The 18,475-nt window shown below is 36.6% G+C and overlaps 1 protein-coding gene across 3 annotated transcripts in view; it reads left to right on the top strand.

Annotated features, from left to right (window-relative positions):
- LOC124639598 overlaps nucleotides 1-18,088 on the top strand; it is a 112,908-nt gene extending 94,820 nt beyond the window's left edge. The window contains exons 1-4 of one of the 3 annotated variants that reach the window (XM_047177040.1): nucleotides 3,884-4,523; nucleotides 4,871-5,145; nucleotides 5,778-6,002; nucleotides 16,071-18,088. In XM_047177040.1, coding sequence (XP_047032996.1) covers nucleotides 4,435-4,523; nucleotides 4,871-5,145; nucleotides 5,778-6,002; nucleotides 16,071-17,167 — 1,686 coding nt within the window. In that variant the 5' untranslated portion in view covers nucleotides 3,884-4,434 and the 3' untranslated portion in view covers nucleotides 17,168-18,088. Of the gene's footprint in view, nucleotides 1-3,883; nucleotides 4,524-4,870; nucleotides 5,146-5,777; nucleotides 6,003-16,070 lie in introns of those variants that run through there. The other 2 variants (XM_047177039.1, XM_047177038.1) reach the window with 2 other exon arrangements.
- Nucleotides 18,089-18,475: the final 387 nt, after the last annotated feature.

Below are 18,475 nucleotides of genomic sequence, written 5' to 3'. Positions count from 1 at the left end.
AAAATACAGTTTTACACAAACCTTAATTTAATCTTAAACTGAAATAGGAAAGATTTTCCAGTTAAGGAGTTTTGAAAGATGATATACACACACACCTGTGTATATATCATCTAAAGCTCTGCTCATCTCCCTAAATAAAAGCTTAATACAAACTCCTTTTAACACAAATTAATATAATACAAAGGAATTTACAACACTCTGACAACCTTGACATTAAAATGTCAACATTCCTTCATCGAGCGAGTTTCGAACATCGTTCGGATGCAATCGGGTAACTTCGGATTTCTTCGTGTTTGTTCGTTTTTGTTGCTCTTGCGCATGTAATGAGATGCGTCGCCTGTCACACCGGAGTTAATCGGATTATTATCGATCGGTTCGTTTTAATTGATTAATTTTTTTTTTTGAATGTTGTACTTATATTTTTTTTGTAAATGTGTATTATAATTAATATTTAATATTTGGTACATAATAAGTAAGTTTTAACAGGTTCAGTTTATGTAAATATTTACATGACGTAAAAAAAAAGCCTTATTTATACATATATACAACTAAAAAGTGGCATCAAAAAACTCCTCATCGCTGCCCACCGGGAGTGTACCCAAGAGGCTGGCAGCATTGCCACGTTGGATGGCAATGCTTAATTTTTGACCAAAATAAAAACCAGCCTTTGGGTCACTTGAAGTGTCAGCAAGTCGGTTTGCCAGATCTTTAAAAAGCAGATGAGCACTTGGACCCCACGGCCCGAGGGTTTCAACCCAAACGGCTCAAAGGTATAGTTACCAACCAGGGTGCTATATTTGCGCCCTGTATATTGATTAATTTAATTCGATATGATTATGTAATTTATGAGTTGAAAGCTTTGGTTTGATCTTGCTGTGTGGTCCTCAATAATCGTGGCATTATTGGTCAATTCATTATATTGTAGTATTTTTTCAAACTGCATGTTTTTGTCAGTGATATGAGGTACCTAAGACCTGATTTCGATCTAAAATCACTATTATTACAAACCGAATGATCTGACATTTATTTCTCAACTAGTCTTTTATCAATTTTAATCCTATAATTTCAGTTGTCAGATTACAGTCATTCAACGTAGAATACTGCAATTAAAACAAAAACATACTCAGAAAAGGTTAGGCAAGTGCTCACTTTGACATTTCATATCATATCGCTACACATCTTTTACTTACTTCAATGAAGTTTATTTTCATGACGGTGTAACAGTCATCCAATATAATCATCAATTAATGTGGCATGCTATCAATTTTCTCGACAATTATCCGCTAACACACAGGTAGGTACTTCGTCGCGTTAATAACAGCAGCTGTAGAGATGTCTCTTCAAGAATGTAACCTTTAAATGTCGACAAACTGTTCTATAATATTTGTAGTTTTAATAATACGAATGTTGGTCTATAATTTAAAATTATGTGTGAAAGATAAGGACATAAAACTTGAGAAAAGTACAATATTAAGCACTATCAATGTGTGTTTATATAAAGACTGCAATACTCATCGTTAACAATTGGATTAAAGGTAAAATAATACTGCTAGCCATAAAAAGAGAAACACAGTCGAAATTGATAGCAACTGCGTTTTTCTTAAAAGGTTTCTATGATGAAACATAGGATCTCTTTGGAAACAATCACCGTCGTAATAAAACATAAATTCAATGGCTATAACATAAACCTTTTTGACATCAATTACGTCTAGAAATTCTAAAGTTTTCCGCAATGTTTAAAGCAAAAATATCTTTTACGACAATAACCAATGCAGCTCAAATCCTGCTCTCAATGATGAAACGAGAATACAAAACTACAATACAACAATGTAAGTACAAATACAAGTACAACCACGTACAGGTCGCTAGGCCCACCTACAACCTAGAACAGGTTCAATGAGAACCACTTCAAGCACGTACGACATTCATGTACAGATGTGTACAAAAAGCAATGTACGATTGTGTACAAAAAAAGTTTGTAGGCATTAGATCATAATGTGTTGTAATTAGTGGGGATATAAATAAATTTTGTACAAAAAGGTTTAAACAATACGAGGAAAATCCACTTTTATTAATAGTATTTCGTCATAAAAAGGTGTATTTTTTATCGCAATTTGGCAAAGGTTCTTTTTAAATTCTTTTGATAGGATAGTTTTTGATTTTTATTGTAAATATGTATTGTAAATATCTATGTAAATAAACCAGTCTTAAATAAAAAAAATAAAAAAAAAATCTTTTGATTAATAATTTCTTAAATACAATAATAATTTATTAGTTTGTATTTATTACTAGGCTTTCAAAGCATTGATTTACAAATTCAGTGATTCAGTATCGTGTCAGTATTAGCACGCAAAGGTCACATACATATTACAAATTCTAAGAATATCTGAATGAATCGAGACAACCTGTCGCAACGCAAAGGACATAGGTAGGCTTTACTGCTAACCTACTTTTTGAGGTCATGTCAATATATTTTACACATTTGCCATTTTCACGCGGTTTCACCCGCGTCCCGTGGATACTTCTGCGGCATCGCGATAAAATATGGCCTATATTACTCGGAAAGCGTGTAGCATTCCAATAGTCGGATTTTTTTAATCGCTCTATTACTTTTCGAGTTTATCCATTACGAAAATACAAACAATAATATTTTCTTCTTTTTAATATTATTATAGCAGTTTCATCAAACACTTTTGTCACTGACTGTACAGACCACCAGGAGCCAAATATGCATTAATCAGTTACTTAAAAACTTTTATAAATAATTTATATTTTATTATTTATTCAGATTAACACACTGTGTGGCATTTGGAAGCCGAATTTAATTTCTGTAATACGATTATGAAAAATCTACGGTGTGTTATGAAAAATGCAGTTATTATTAATTTTGTTGTAATTCTTAATTCTATGTAATAATTTAATGAATGAACAATGACATCATACAAAATCGAACACAGATTTATGTATTTACTTATCTAAACATCTGTTAAGACAATATTATGAAAATGTGACATAATATAATTTGAGTAACAAATCATAACACAGTTTTAAATAATTTCTGAAGTAACTCTTTACTGCATAGTTTTAAATTATATTTGAAATGCTGATAATATTAAAATTCTGAGGTTGTAGAAAAGGCAAACTTTTAAGTACTGAATATAACTTGCTGCTTCATGGAAAATAACCAACAAAATGAAATATGCTATAAATAAAAACTTTAATCATATGTAAATCCTCAACTTTTTAATTCAAAATCCCTACGACCATCTGTCACTGCTCTCATTCTCATCTAAGAAGTATTTATAACTATTTATATCCAAACTTGTATAACCAGCCAGTTACCCGATGACATAACTCTATGCTAATGCCCTATAACTCTATAGTTTATGGTAATCGCAGGGCCCGCCTATGCGCGGTCCTTCTTGCAACACATCCGTTGTGTACCATAGATACCTATCATATATTACGTAGTTTAAGATTAGCATTGACACTGGTGAACTTTGAGATACCAAGAAGCTTAATATTAAGACAATAAAATTCCAGATGAGGTTAAAATACTACCTCTCCATAAATTTAAGAAAACATTGCAAAAAATTCTAATTGAGAAATGTTACTACACGGTCGATGAGTTCTTAAATGACTAATTTAGATTTTGATATAATTTAATTCTAGATGTAATTGTAAAAAATTCTTATTTTAAGTAGTACGTAGTCCAAACTATATTTGTACGTCTCACCATAGACAGAACATAGCGCACTATTTTATTTAATTTTAAGATCTACACTTTATGTATACCTATGTTTTACAAATAATAAATACTTTGATACTTTGATACTTTGATACTTTGATACTAAGTAATTTAGTAATATTAGTTATGAGTTATGAGACCTTTGTGCGTTTCAATCTAGCGTACCTAATTTTCGAATGATGTAAGGAATTTAATTTTGTTGGTGTCATCTTTGAAAGGACATTGACGTAGTATATCGGGTTAAAGTTGAAATAAAACTTATTACTACTAGCCTGCCTATAGTCTAGTTTTCTGTAGATTTATTGTAAAGAGGACAATTCTTGTTTTTAATGAAAAAAAATAATTATTATTTCACAGTTGCAAAGCTACACTAGCCCTTGGCCTAGGTTATATTTTATCGTGTAAGGGCAGTAGTTTCTAAGAGAAGCCGGTGATTCAACAATGGTTATATGTAACTATAGAGTCTGCAACTTAAGAAGGTCGTCCCTAAAATTCAATACGCCCACATTTCACTATCACTGTCGCAACTGTCAATCATTTGACAGATGAGGCCATATTGCCAACTTTGACATTCCCTTTCGTTCGGAAGCTCTCGGGTTTATTCGGCTGCTCTCGGAATGCATGCGTGACTATCATTGAGCAACGCATACTTTGTCAAGAGCGATCGTGTTCAAACGACACGAGAGATGATGGATGTTGAAAAGGCTTTATTTTGTAATATTTATCTCAACGTTTCGCATGAGAATTGGCCATCTTGCGCGAACAATAGTTTTGTGTAAGATGTATTTAGTTTTAAGCACGATTGTGGATTGAAGTATGTAATTTATTGTGGTACTTGGTAGCTACTGATTGAGATGACAAAAACAAAGCCCATTACATTTATATACCTACCATAATTGTTTCATCCTTGTAAAAATAGCTCGTCCTCAGTTGTCATAACGTCCAATTCAATTTAACTTCAAGACTGAATTGTAGCTAATATTTATTCCAACACATTTTGACCCGTTGCATTTACTCTCAGTAAATGATGTATATGCATATTACTACATGCTTAAAATTAAAGATTTACCAGGCTAACAAAACCACACACATTTTCACTCACCATTTTTCATTTGTTCGCAGATGCGATTCAGACCACACAGCAGAAATGTTATACACCCACTTACAAGCGTTAATAGAGCGACCGGAAAACCAGAAGAAATTCGCGGACATCGAGCGAAAACTCCAGATGAGGGGGGCGCTACCTTCGTCGAAGAAGCCCCCGGATTCTTCGCTCGGGAGCGAAGTATCCCGCGAATCGGATTCGGGGAGCAACGAAGAACGTTGTGTGGCTAATTTGTATGACAGTTTGGCTGCCGAGTTGAAACAAAAGTTGTCTACAGGTAAAAAAGGATTAGGTCAGTTTGTTCTTTTTGATTTTTTTGTAGGTAGTTGCTTTGAGCCTGCTGGTTTGGTTGGTATGTAGAATATGTAGTCAGCTTTTTTGTATTATTTATTTATACATGAAAATATTTGGAAGAATATACGCGATTGGTGTTATGATTATTTTGAAAATCGTGTGTACAGCATATAAAGTCTATAATGTAGAAATGAAGATTATCTACTGATTTTTAAAATAGTTAAGCTTTTTAGTTTAACCCCAGTTATGATGAATTCAATGAGTATTTATACGTATTTTTATTATTTATTTACATTGATCAATGTAAGCTTCGCTTTCAAAAACCACAAATATCATTGTCACTTACACGCTTTTAATAAGTAATTATTTTTTAAGTCAACTGAAAGGTTTTATTATTTTGCCAATCATTTACACAAAAAACAAAGTCAACAAAAGACGAAGAGTTTTAAAATATTATTAGAAACAAAAAACTTTCGAAATTAACTTATTATTTATTTTTTAACCGATGGCTACCCAAAAAGCATCATTTTATTAAAGAACAATCCTGACACCACCAAAACAATAATTAATACACTCACTCATTTTCTCAAACTCACTCACCCCAACTCACTCACTCACCTACATTTCCAGGCAAGAGTCCAATCCTGCTGCCACCTCGCGACTACGACACGGTCCACCGTCAGAAAGGCAACCTTTCTAACATCGACACTCGTCGGTGCCTCAACCAGAACATTGTGGGGGTGAATGCGAGGCGTAAGCTCGAGTCTTCAGGAGGCAGCTCGGGGATCGGCAGCGATCTCGCGCCGTCGCCGGAGAGAAACGAGTATAGGCCGCATGATAATCATAGTACTAGTGGTGAGTAGATATCTTTTGTTTTTCTTTTCAATAAAGTAAATTAAAATCAATGCATTTTTGAAAAAAAGGGGACCAAAATTATGAGTAATAGTAACAGTTATAATAGTCGCAAGTAGCGACATCTGTGCACGGGGTTGTCGAGTTCGATTCCCTGGTTGGGCCGGAAACACTTTGTGGGTTAAGAAATTTTCGCAAAGCAGCCTAAAGTCTGGAAATTGGTGTTATAGTTCGGCCATTCAGAGAATGCGTTCCTGACACGTCGCGATTGAACTGACGACGTAATAACATTCATTGATTATTGATATAATAATGTTGTTTTAATGCTCCTCAATTGTTAAAACGGTAAACAACCAGCAAAAATATTTTTATCGTAACTGCAACGCCATTGCAAAGTTACGTCGTCAGTTCAATCGCGACGTGTCAGGAACGCATTCTCTGAATGGCCGAACTATAATACACCACACCTCAGAGTGTACTAAAGAGCTGTAGGTATCTTTTAAAGAGATTTAAAGACTTGGATATCTAGGCATTTCTTTGCGAGGTTCATAAGAAATGACCGTGGACAAGCAAAAGTTTCATGCTTATATGCTTCCGCCCGTGGCTTCGCCCGCGTCGAGTTCGCTTATATCGCATTTCCAAGAGAACTCTTCAAAAGTCCGGGATAAAAACTATCCTATGCTCTTTCTCAAGGTCAACTCTATCTCTGTACCAAATTTTATTAAAATCAGTTCAGTGGTTTAGACGTGAAAGAGTAACAGACAGACTAGAGTTACTTTCGCATTTATAATTTTAGTAGGGTAGGTAGTATCATTGCCTATGAGGTTAAGTTTTTGTCTAGCTATCAAAAATACCATAAAGTCTCTATAAAAAACCTGAAAAGGTTACTGATGGTCTCAGGCGGTTTATACCAAAGTAAATAAAGCTATTAAGTACTACATAAGTTAGAAAAAAAAACATATAATCGTACAATTAGGCGGTCGCGAGTATCATTATCGAAATGATTGTCTGATGTTTTTTATAACATTTCAAGATGAGCTCAAAAAAAAACATGTTTCCGCGTTCTCAAGGGAGATTGAAAAAACTTTTGTGTACTTATAGCGATACTGAAATGAGCTGGTAGCCAACGGTTTCACTCACGTCATAGGAGAACAACTTCCCGCAACCGGGTAAACTTAACTTTACTTAGCTTTAGTCTTAAGGTGTGTTACACCTTATTTTGTATGGAAATAAATTTAAGCACATATTCATTAGTGAAAACATTCATTGGTTTACAAAATAAATAATAAGAATTCTCCATAATTGGACTATCCAATACCGAAAGAGTATCTTTAGCAAATCGGTCTAGTAGTTCCTGAGATGAGCACGTTGAAGCAAATGAAATCTTCAGCTTTATAATATATGTTTATGTTCATTAAAATCTAGATAATCAAATCATTGACACGGTAACGCTAGATAAAGTTTCCTTCCTCTGGACGCAAGAGAAACCGCGGGAAGCATAACTTATTAACTACCTAAACAAAAAACAAACATCTCATAAAATCTAACGTATTATTAATAAGCAATTACATGGAGTTTTCTATAGGAAGTGACGTCACGACGTTTACGTCCCGGAGTGCGCCATTGTCTGTGCTTTTAATGGCGGATTGTAAAAAACGGAATATTATACCAGGAATTGTGTTAGATTTAAAATGGATTCAAATGGATGTTAAAGTTAGCCTTGCTGTGGTTATTAAAGGATGTGAGGTTTTTGGCTGAATTTAGGTCACTCAATTCTCGTTGAAAAGTGTACTAAACCTATACTTAATTTCAAGTGTAAATCATCATCATCATCATCATCATCATCATCAGCCTATCGCAGTCCACTGCTGGACATAAGCCTCTCCAAGTGCACGCCACTGAGATCGATTTTCGGCTTCTCGCATCCAGCTCCTGCCAGCCGTCTTGCGCAAGTGTAAATGGGAATTTGTTTTATTTTACACTATTACACATTTACACTATACGTGTTTACAGAAATATTTATAGAAATATACGTGTTTACATAAACACATTTCTAGATATACTTACACATTTAAGTGGATACTTAGAGCAGTAAATCTTCTACGGCTGTTAACTATGCCGATGGGTTGAGGAAATGGTGAGGAAAAATTAAATTGACTAGGAAACTGAAAATCTGGACAAATAATTCAAGATCGTTTTTCCTACTTGCGTAGTAGCAATTGCAAAGAGGTCGGCAAGTCAACAACTTGATTTTCTTAAATTAAAACAAAAAAAAAACTGGTACGTCCTTTAAAAATTTTCAAACCGTAGCACTTATAGAAACGATTGATACTGTGTATACAAACTCATTGCTTTTATAGATACCCACACAACATCATGATAGTACTTACTCTTACATATAGTTCAAGACCATAACAACCTTCAGTGTATCATTGAGAGACCTAATGACTTGTGAAATATTTACCTCGAAAATATACACACCTTCTCAACCTATACATCTTCGAAAATCACAAAGTAATTGCAACCCTTACACCTCAGCGATAGAGTAGAAAATTGAATGCATACACAATGCTCATAAGGTTCAATTTGTATTGTTCGTTTAATGGTAAAGAGGCTGTGTGAGTGAACTCGAGTTGATCCCTTTCAATTCGGGCGGTTGTGGTACCAACGCTTTTTTGAAAACATAATGTAATGAAATATTTTTATGATACGTTATAAAGTTAATTGTTTTAATATAATTTTTTGTTACGAAAAAACAAGTTGTTCTTTTTAAAAGACCCTTCCATTTTAGGGGTATCGAGGTTTGAAAATTTATAAAAATGATTTCAAACCTTTTCTAGGGGAATGGAGTGGTGACAATCTGAAATATTTTATGTAAGTTTTTTAAAACCTCGTTACAAATCTTCAAAATTATTTCTGTGAACTGAGCATAATATTAAGTTAAGGCATCAAGTAAAATGCTAAGTACTAGATCTTAAAATAATTCAGACATTATCGGTATGTTTGTCTTATACTTAACTCCTTAAATAAAATACCCATGACGCATAGACAATCTAAAGATGCATTCGACCATTAGCAGTCACATTTTCCAACCCAACAATGCAAGTATATTTAGTTAACTACTACCATCAACCACAGACTATTAGAAATACCATAGACAAAGGAATCACCCCAAAGAATAGGAAGGTCGTACATTGAAAATCTTTTCAGAGACAATAGTTATTTTTTCCTCTTTGGGAAAACTGCGTATAATGGAAAAGTGTATTCTGTCTCCCTCCATGGTATTGTTTTAATGCATTATTCGTGGGAATTACTAAACTGTGTATTTAGTATTTGTGTATGTGAAAAACATGCGTAGGTACTCTTCAATTTTGAGGTCAGTTAGCTATAGTAAACTTTTTTAGTCTGTGGTAAAGATATTGATACTTAGAATAGGTGAAGAGTTTGTTAACTTGAACGTGTTAATCTCAAGAAATGCGGGACCGATTCGACAAAATATTAGATAGCCCAATTATAGAGGAAAGCTACGGGCTACTTTTTACCCGGGTGAGGCGCAGTGGGTCCCACGGATTGCGTTTCAGCCCTGGTGACATGTGTAGCCATGTAAAATATACATCTATTATCATTGATGTAATGAGGGAAAGTGTGAATTTGACAGTGAAATAAAAATAAGGCAAACGATAACTAAAAAAAAACTGTATTTCCTTTGAAATATGATAAAAACGTGGGGTATTGCTAACGTGTATTTATTTTACACTAATCGTTTCTTAGGAAAGCCATGTCAATACATCAAACCATCTTTAAACTAAACCCACTAGATATTCGCAATCGTCGCCTGATTAAGCAACACTAATTAAACCCAACTCATTAAGAAGTCATATTTACAGAAATAAAACTAGGTTGAATACTCCAATAATTACCAAATAACTAGATATCCGCCAAAACATTCGATAGCTTGAGCAATAAACTCATTATCACAGAAAAATGTTAACGACTCACTCTAAGAGCACACGGCAAACTTTTAGTCGGCCGATATTTAGTTTGGGCTCATAAATCAGTATGAAGATGAATGGTAGTACGCACATTACAAAGGTCAGGTATTTAGCCGGTATAAGACCGACTGAAAACTTTGATTGGAATCAAGATTTTCTTTAAAAAGAAATGGTCAATTGTCGGCCGACTGTTTAGTCTGGAGTTTGCGAGTACGATTAATTTGCAATAAAATTATTATTTAATTACCGGATTGCTCCAGTTTTTGAAAGATAGTTTAATTTTAATTGATTTCAATAAAAGTTGATCGTAAATCATGAATTACGGTTTTAATAGTTCATGGTCTTGCGAATTGAAAAAAAAAACTGTGGCTTCTAAAGAATATAAAAGAAAAATAATTCCAGCTCTGAATTCAATTTCCAGTTTTGGAATTCTGAATCCAATAATTCTGACACCAGTCTAATCAAGGGGTATTGGGTTGTGCGAGTAACTGGGTTGAGGGGGTCAGATAGGGCAGTCGCTCCTCGTGAAGCACTGGTACTCGGCTACGTCCGGTTAGACTGGAAGTCGACCCCAACATAGTTGGGAAAAAGGCTCGGAGGATGATTTTGGAATTCTGAATACTTTTTCCAGAAATTGCCGTGGCTCTGGAACGCATTTGTCTAGAAGAGTCTGATACCTTCCGATCTTTCCTTCTTGATAATAGGGTTATAACCACCACACAACACAAAGTGGGAGATTACGACTAGAAACAATAAAAAAAATGCTCTAGTTGGCACTTCTTCTTGCTGACTCCTTGTGATATTTTTATTAAAACAATAAAATAAGATACTCGCAAAAGTCATCAAATATTCTCATACATATTGCAACAAAAACTAACTAAACAATTGCGCAAAAATAAAGTTTATTAAACTTAAACAATGGTTTGAAAGTCATTACGTTTTCCCATAGAGCACAGGGGGAATGAGCACGATGAACAATGAGCGAGTGAATGAATTGGCGCGCTTTTAGACAAAATGGCGGGATGGTGTGTGAGAATATTTTAGGTATTTTCGTTCATAGTAAAATAGGCAATGGAAACTAATGCCAATGTTTTTAGGTATTTAGGTATCTTTGTCGTTTCAAGCTTTTTTGGTTTTCACACTTTCCGTTTTCGCATAAACTTTGTTATAATGTAGGTACCTAATATTGCTCAAAAATGTCTCTTAGACAATTACGATTCTAGTTATTCCCATTTACATTATCAACTCATTCCGAAACCAATTCCTAAAATTTTTAGTTTCGAGATACACAAGTAATTACATAATTACAGGGTAATTTTCCACTTCAATTTATTATTATACACTCATCTAAAAACAACCATTACAGATTAAAGATTAAAACATGTGGTCCCATTACACTGTAGGCCCAAAAAACTGACCCATCCACATATTTTAAACTAGCTTCTGCCCGCGACTTCGTACGCGGATCCTGTCCCTTATGCCAGCGACTACGGGGTCAGCAAAATCAAAGATCTGAATAGTCTGATATTGAATTTTAAGGGCCCGTTGACTTGGAAACAACGGAATACGCATAACCATTAGAAACGTTCCATATATTTAATTTTTGTACTTTAACGGCAAAAGCACAGCAGACTAAACAAAACGCTGAGAACTGAACCGCAATAGACGTGACCATAGGGATAAAAGTGGTGATTCTAATTAGTCCGCATTTAAGTTGTGAGTGGCAAAAATATTAGGTACACGTATTATTACGTAAAAAAACATTAAATAGATGACAAAGTCGTGGTGACTTAGTGGAAGTCGTGGTGGTTTAGTGGGTAGAGAACCAATCTCTCAAGTATGAGCGTGCGGCTTTGATTCCAGGTCTGGCAAGTGCCTGCCAATGCAACTTTTCTAAGTTCTTAGTACTTTCTACGTATATTTTGGATACCAATGACCGTTATTTGGAGGGGATGTTAAACTGTAGGTTCCGGCTGTCATTGAACATTCTTGGCAGTCGTTATGGGTAGTCAGAAGTCAGTAAGTCTTACCAAGGGGTGTTGGGTTGAGCGGGTAACCGGGTTGTGGAGGTCAGATAGGCAGTCGCTCCTTGTAAAACACTGGTACTCAGTTGCATCGTGACTGGAAGTCGACCCTAACATAATTGGGACAAAGGCTCTTGAGATAATAACGACAATAATAATGAGATACAGGCACCGCAGGACATCTGAGGCTGATGACGGGGAGTAACGACCCCGCGGGGCTATATATACTGAGTTTTCCAGGGAGAGTATACTGTCCCCCATTTCCGGCCGGTCGGAGTGAACCATGACGGGGGTAGGTCTCACGCCTCTGGCTTGGCTTGGCCGTCCAGAGTGGAGTCGCTAGAGCAGGATTAGTAGCCCTGCTCGGAGGGTAGGTGCCTCATGGTAAGCACAGGGAGCGCGTAATCAGCGTTTAAAGTCCACCGAGGTATCCTCACCCTACAGCCGCTCATGTACCTGTTGCCCTCTTGTTGCTATTCAGTGACTGGTTCCCGGGAGCCCAGTAAGTGAGGTGGCAAGTCTCCACCTGCCATTTTTACATGTACCTAATACATTGTCATCCACTAACATCCCATCACAATAGCCCAAGTACTTTTCCTCCATAGTGAGCAATAGTTTAGCACAGAACCGGGGATTGTCTTTTTTTAACGACGTCCATCGGGGATTGTCCTTGGGTTCATTTCTATAGTGTATAAAGGGATAATCGTCGGTTTTGTGTCACCATTTCATTAAAGTTGTCTCAAAGGGTCTTCAGCGTGTTGGCTTCGGCCCCACGTTTGCCTCCCAAAAATTCGGAACTCTGTAGTCCCGAGGTCTGGAAGAGACATACAAAATAATAATGAGATATAACGCAACAAAGTCGGAGAGTGGGGGCTCGTAACGCCACGTCTAGGTATGTAAAATTTGTACTAAGCAGTGACTTAACACAAAATTCAAGCGTGTTGTATCTTCGTTATTATTTGTTTGTGAGAGAGAGAAAAGAAAAATACGTGTCCATTATTTTAGGGTTATCTAAAAGACGGACTAATTACTTTTTTTTGATTCGCCATACCTATTTCATAACATTCATTTCTATACATTTCAAGTGTAGTATTGCTCTTGAAGTTCCACATCAGGTGTTCCAGATCTTCGATGTTTATACGTCAATAGAGAGTGCTTATCAGATTGAACCACTTTTGCTAAAACGTCATATCTTCATATGCTATAGTCTAGCTGGGCCCCTGGAGTTCCACATCAGGTGTTTTAGATTTTCAATTTGTATAAGTCAATAGAAAGTGCTTATCAAATTGAACAACTTTTGCTAAAACATCATACCTGTATATGGTACAGAGAAGCTGGGCTCTTGGGGTTCCACATCAGGTGTTCCAGATCTTCAAATTTATTATCTCAGCTGAAAATGCTCATCACATGAAACAATTTTTGCCATGGCACCATTTTTGTATCTCTTATAGTTTTGTTGGTCTGTTGGAGTTCTGCATCAGGTCTTCAAGTTTCGAAGATAAATTATAGCCTATATGTTGACCAGGCTTAATACTGATACAACAAAGAAAAAATCATTGGAATCCGTTCAGTAGTTCGGAAGATTAGCGTGTACAAACAAACAGACATACAGACATACAGACATACAGACATGCAGACATACAGACAGAATTTTTTTTTTGGATTTGTGCTCCATTACTGTTTCTAAACCCCACCCAATTATTATTTTTTTAATATATTCAATGTACAGACACAGTTTTTTTACAGATTTATTATATGTATAGATATAGATAACATACGAAACGACGAAACCGACATATCTTAACTATCAACACCAGAGAGTAGTACATGACTAACGGCTGATCTTAATATTCTATCTATCTATTGATTTCCTTACTATAGATAGAATTTTGATAGTCGTGGTGGCCTAGTGGGTAAAGAATCAACCTCGCAAGTATGAATGTGTGGATTTGATTGCAGTTGAGCCAAGTACCTATTACTAATGCAACTTTTCCAAGTTTGTATATGTATACTTTTTAAGTATCTTGAACACCAATGACTGTGTTATGGAGGGCACGTTAAACTGTAGGCTCCCAGCCGTCATTGAACATCTTTGGCAGTCGTTACGGGTAGGTAGTCAAAAGTTAGCAAGTCTGATAGCCAGTCTTCCCAAGGGGTGACCGGGTAGATGAGGTCAGATAGACAGTCGCTCCTTGTAAAACACTGGTACCCAGCTGCATCCGGTTAGACTGGACGCCGACCCCAACATAGATTGGAAAAGGCTCGGGAGATGAGATACAGTTTTTGACAATAACCCCATACAAGTTACGACAAATTCCTATCTCTAGTAACCAAAATCACAGATAGATAAAATATTGGGAACGGATATTAAACAGTTATTGGAACCGCTATTTATTAAGAAATAATATATAAAAAAATCTGACAGGTGCGTGTCGAATCACGCACGAGGTTTCGTGTTGTAAAAATTGATTAATGGACGCAAGAAATATTTTTGAAAGGCTTGTGGTTCCGTGGGACCAAACTTCGTTAGTGTACTTAATTATTTTATGTGTTCTGGTGGTTAACATGGGTGGTCCATTTCCAGAGTAGATGGTGCGGTTCCCACGTCTCGGGGGATTTACTTACCGCACCCGGATAAGTCCCGGATAAAACCCGGATAGCTTGAGTCCTTAGTCAAATGTAAAAATAGCACCTTATTTAAATCTGATTCAGCAGCATATCTATAGGAATTTTTAATTCCGCGCCTGTTTTACAAATTAGAAACACACAGAGTAATTCAAAGAGTCACTAACAAAATATTTTATGGATTTTCCAATAAAATCCATCTTGTTCTAAGAAGAGAAACTGCAACTGACAATATTTTGAGTAAGAGGATCATCTTTTGAGTATGCCTGATAATTATAGAACTCTCTCTTATCCTTTAACTACCGAACTCTAAAATCTATCACAAAAAAATTCACGCCCAAAAACACACACAACTTTCATTTCAAATTTTGACAGCCCTAAGTCTACAGGTTCTTTTCTATGTCAATTCTTTATTTAAAAACAAGTTGCCGACTGTTTCGAAGATGGGGTCCCGTTACACGTAAAAGTGAGACCACTATGAGCGCACGCGCATACAATTATAAAAGTAGGCTAGGCAAATTTGAAGATATTTTTATGTTTTCCAATAGTGCTAAATACATAATAATTTGTTTTATTCTTGGGTAAATAAAAGCTTGAGGTCAGGTTGAATGTCTGCATAATATTAGAGACTTCAGAATTTTTATATTCTACCTAGATTAGACAGGTTTCTTCACAATCTTTCTGTCTGTCTGGCCTTGATGTCAAAACTTCCAAGCCTAATTAAATGTTTTATACCAAACATAGTCAAAAGCCTGAGAAAGGATACCTATAGGGTACTTCTTATTCCGATGCGGGAAATATACCCCTTGGGCCTCAGGTTAGGACGTGGGGGACAGCTAGTATGGAATACATAACAAGAAATATACCTACTATAACTAGCCTAATATGGCATCACAATGTTTCAGAGAATAACATAAGCCATAATAACATAAATAGCAACAACAAAAACCAATTAGCAAAACAGTTAGATATCTGCAAACCTACTGATCCCATTTCGAAGTTCTTAAATACCTAAAGAAACTCCAAAGAAGATTTTACTTAAAAAGTAGTGAGGAAATTTTTCAAAAGCTCTCGAGTCAACATGAATAGGTATGCAAATGATGCTCCTAACGTTAGCTGATGCAGTTTTTGGCACAAGTAACTGCAGTTGCGTCGTGCGATAATGCGGAACTGTGTGTTATCTGCGAAAAGTTAAGCGTGACGTTCACGTGGTTTACCGTTGAACTTGTGGCTTCATTAGTTATGTAAATGCACATCTTTGCAAAGAATAAACTACAAACAATTTGGAAACGAATCTCTCTCCAATTTCTTTATTGACAGTGTATTCACTGCTACTTCTGTTCTGTCCAAACATATGAATGTGACCCCTAGAAAAGTTTATGTGTAGGTCCACTTACTGTTTAATAACAAACCGTTTTCTCTATTTCCAGAGGAGGACTGGGCGGAGAGCACAGCGTACATGATGCACGAGGCATTCGACGCGTCTCCCCCTCGCCGCGCGCCCTCCCCCCGCCGCGCCTCCCCCGCGCGCCGCGCCCTCTCCCCGCGACACTACGAGCGCTACCCCGACGACTTCGCCGATCAGTTCCGAGACCAGCTCGCGCCCTTCCGCGACCACACCTTCGAGCGGAGGTTCCGACACGAGTCACTCGAACGCGTCAAACCAGAAAAGCCAGTAGAGAAGTTCCAGGACGACACAATCAACTACAGGAGACGATATGTCGCTGAAACCAAACCATCCAACAGAAGCATCGACAGAGTCGAAGATCGGAGGTTTGGCAAACTACAAAGGGGAGCCAGTGAAGGCAGCCTCAAAATCGCTGAAGCGTCGCCAAAAGACAGATTCAACGTCGCTAAAGAAAAGTTCATGAATCTTGAAAGGGAGAGGTTCAACAGGGAGCTGGAGGCGCACATGGCGATGCGGAGGAGCATGCTGGAGCGGAACAGTCGCTCAACTTCTTCCCCCGAGGAAGAACGGAGGGACGAGCGGCAGGACCGACACAGAGAGGTGAGCTCCCGGCGAGAGCCCGAGCGCTCTCATCGCGACGCGGAGCGCCACGCGCCCGAGCGCCGCAAGGACGAGCGCCTCGCCGAGCGCGAGCTGCCGCCCCGCGACCTCGAGCGACTCCCGCGCATCGGCAGGAAGCGCGACGACGTCAAGCGGTACGAGTACGGCGCGGAGGACTACTTGAACAGGATCGAGCCCAAGCCTCATAGAGACGAGTTCGACAGCTACGACCGGAGAGGCAGGAGGGAGCTCGACCGGCGCATCGAGGAGGACGAGATCATTGAGCCAGTGATCGAAGAAAGAAGGAGAGGGGATTGGAACGACAGGCAGCGAGCGTTCAGTCGCTCCCGGCTGTTGGACGACCAGCGCCAGTCGTACGTCGAGGGTGACAGAGAGAGGTACTATGACCGGGACTACAGAGACTTCCGCGAGCTGGCTGATCGTCAGCAGACGAAGTTCCGCCACAGCTACGCGGAGCCGATCCCGCGCGGCCGCCTCGGCACCGTGCGACCCTACTGAATGCCATAGTAGATACATAGATGATTATTTTGGAATATTAACACTGAACAACCAAAAACCACGTATATGTGAAGATGGACGGCGCAAGCCTGGATTGTTGACTATACCTGATTTATTCGTTATATATTAATGGACGTGAAAGTAACATACTTATGATTTTTGCTGACTTGTTCCCAAGTTTTGACAGAGGTATGTTATATAGGATGTAATCACATAAGTGCCTATCAGATAGTTTTTTTATTGTATTTATATAAATACTCATAAGTGCAGTAAATGTCACAGATATTATATATTAATTTTTGTAAATATAAATAAATAAAGTACCTTTGTTAATTTATAGATAGGACACAAATTGGAGACATTGTTATTTTATACAATATTGTTATAAAAAAAATGTTATTTTATCGAAGAAAATATCAACGATTTATTGTTTTTTGTCATTGGACAGAAAAAAGTTATAAATTAGTCTTTTATTCAATTTATTGTGAAATGTTTCAAAATTTATGTTACAGTTTCGAAAATTATTTAGATTTTTCAATTTAGTTTTCGGGTCGTTTCATTAAAAATATTATAACTACTTAAAACAACCAACAATAAAATTGTGTGTTTTTCAACATTAAAGAACACACCAACCACCAATTTTTTTTTGCAATTTTTGCACATTTTTATTTTCTTTAAAATGATTGTAAAAGATTTTTTGAAGTTGCTGTTTCTTTTTAGTTCAGAAAATGTATTTTTTTTTTTTCAATTATAAAAATGTAAATCAAATCTCTATTCAGTCATTTAAACATCATACAGTCATATTTTTTTTATGAAACGACCTCCATATTTGTAATTTATTTGTAAGTTAATAATAATAGATTGTAAATGAATATATCATGTTTTATGAAAGAATTTTCAACAATAAAAAAATTAAATATTCCTGTGTTGTTTTCTTTTTATTTGAGAGCGAGTGTACCTATTTTATTTAAAAAAAATGCGTTTTCCAGACCCTCTATTGATCTATTCTTCTATGAATAAGTAATATGTACACAGTAATATAACAGAAGAGAAACATGTGTTTTTTAATTAGAGCTCCTTAGAAATCCTACCTGCAAGGCAAACTACCTCTAAGGAATGTAAGGAAAGGAAGTGTCCTTGAAATGTTTTCCAAGAAACAAATAATACCCAGCTTCTATGTATAATGATCATTATATTTATCAATGTATTTACAATATATTGCACTTGCGAGCGCCCTTACATCTAAAATATTGCACAATTATTGCACACAATTGCACCGACTCATTGACAGTTTACATTTAAAACAAA

Source organism: Helicoverpa zea, chromosome 19, assembly GCF_022581195.2.
Source record: "Helicoverpa zea isolate HzStark_Cry1AcR chromosome 19, ilHelZeax1.1, whole genome shotgun sequence".
NCBI classification, from domain to species: domain Eukaryota; kingdom Metazoa; phylum Arthropoda; class Insecta; order Lepidoptera; family Noctuidae; genus Helicoverpa; species Helicoverpa zea.
This window is presented reverse-complemented; position numbering and strand designations above follow the sequence as displayed.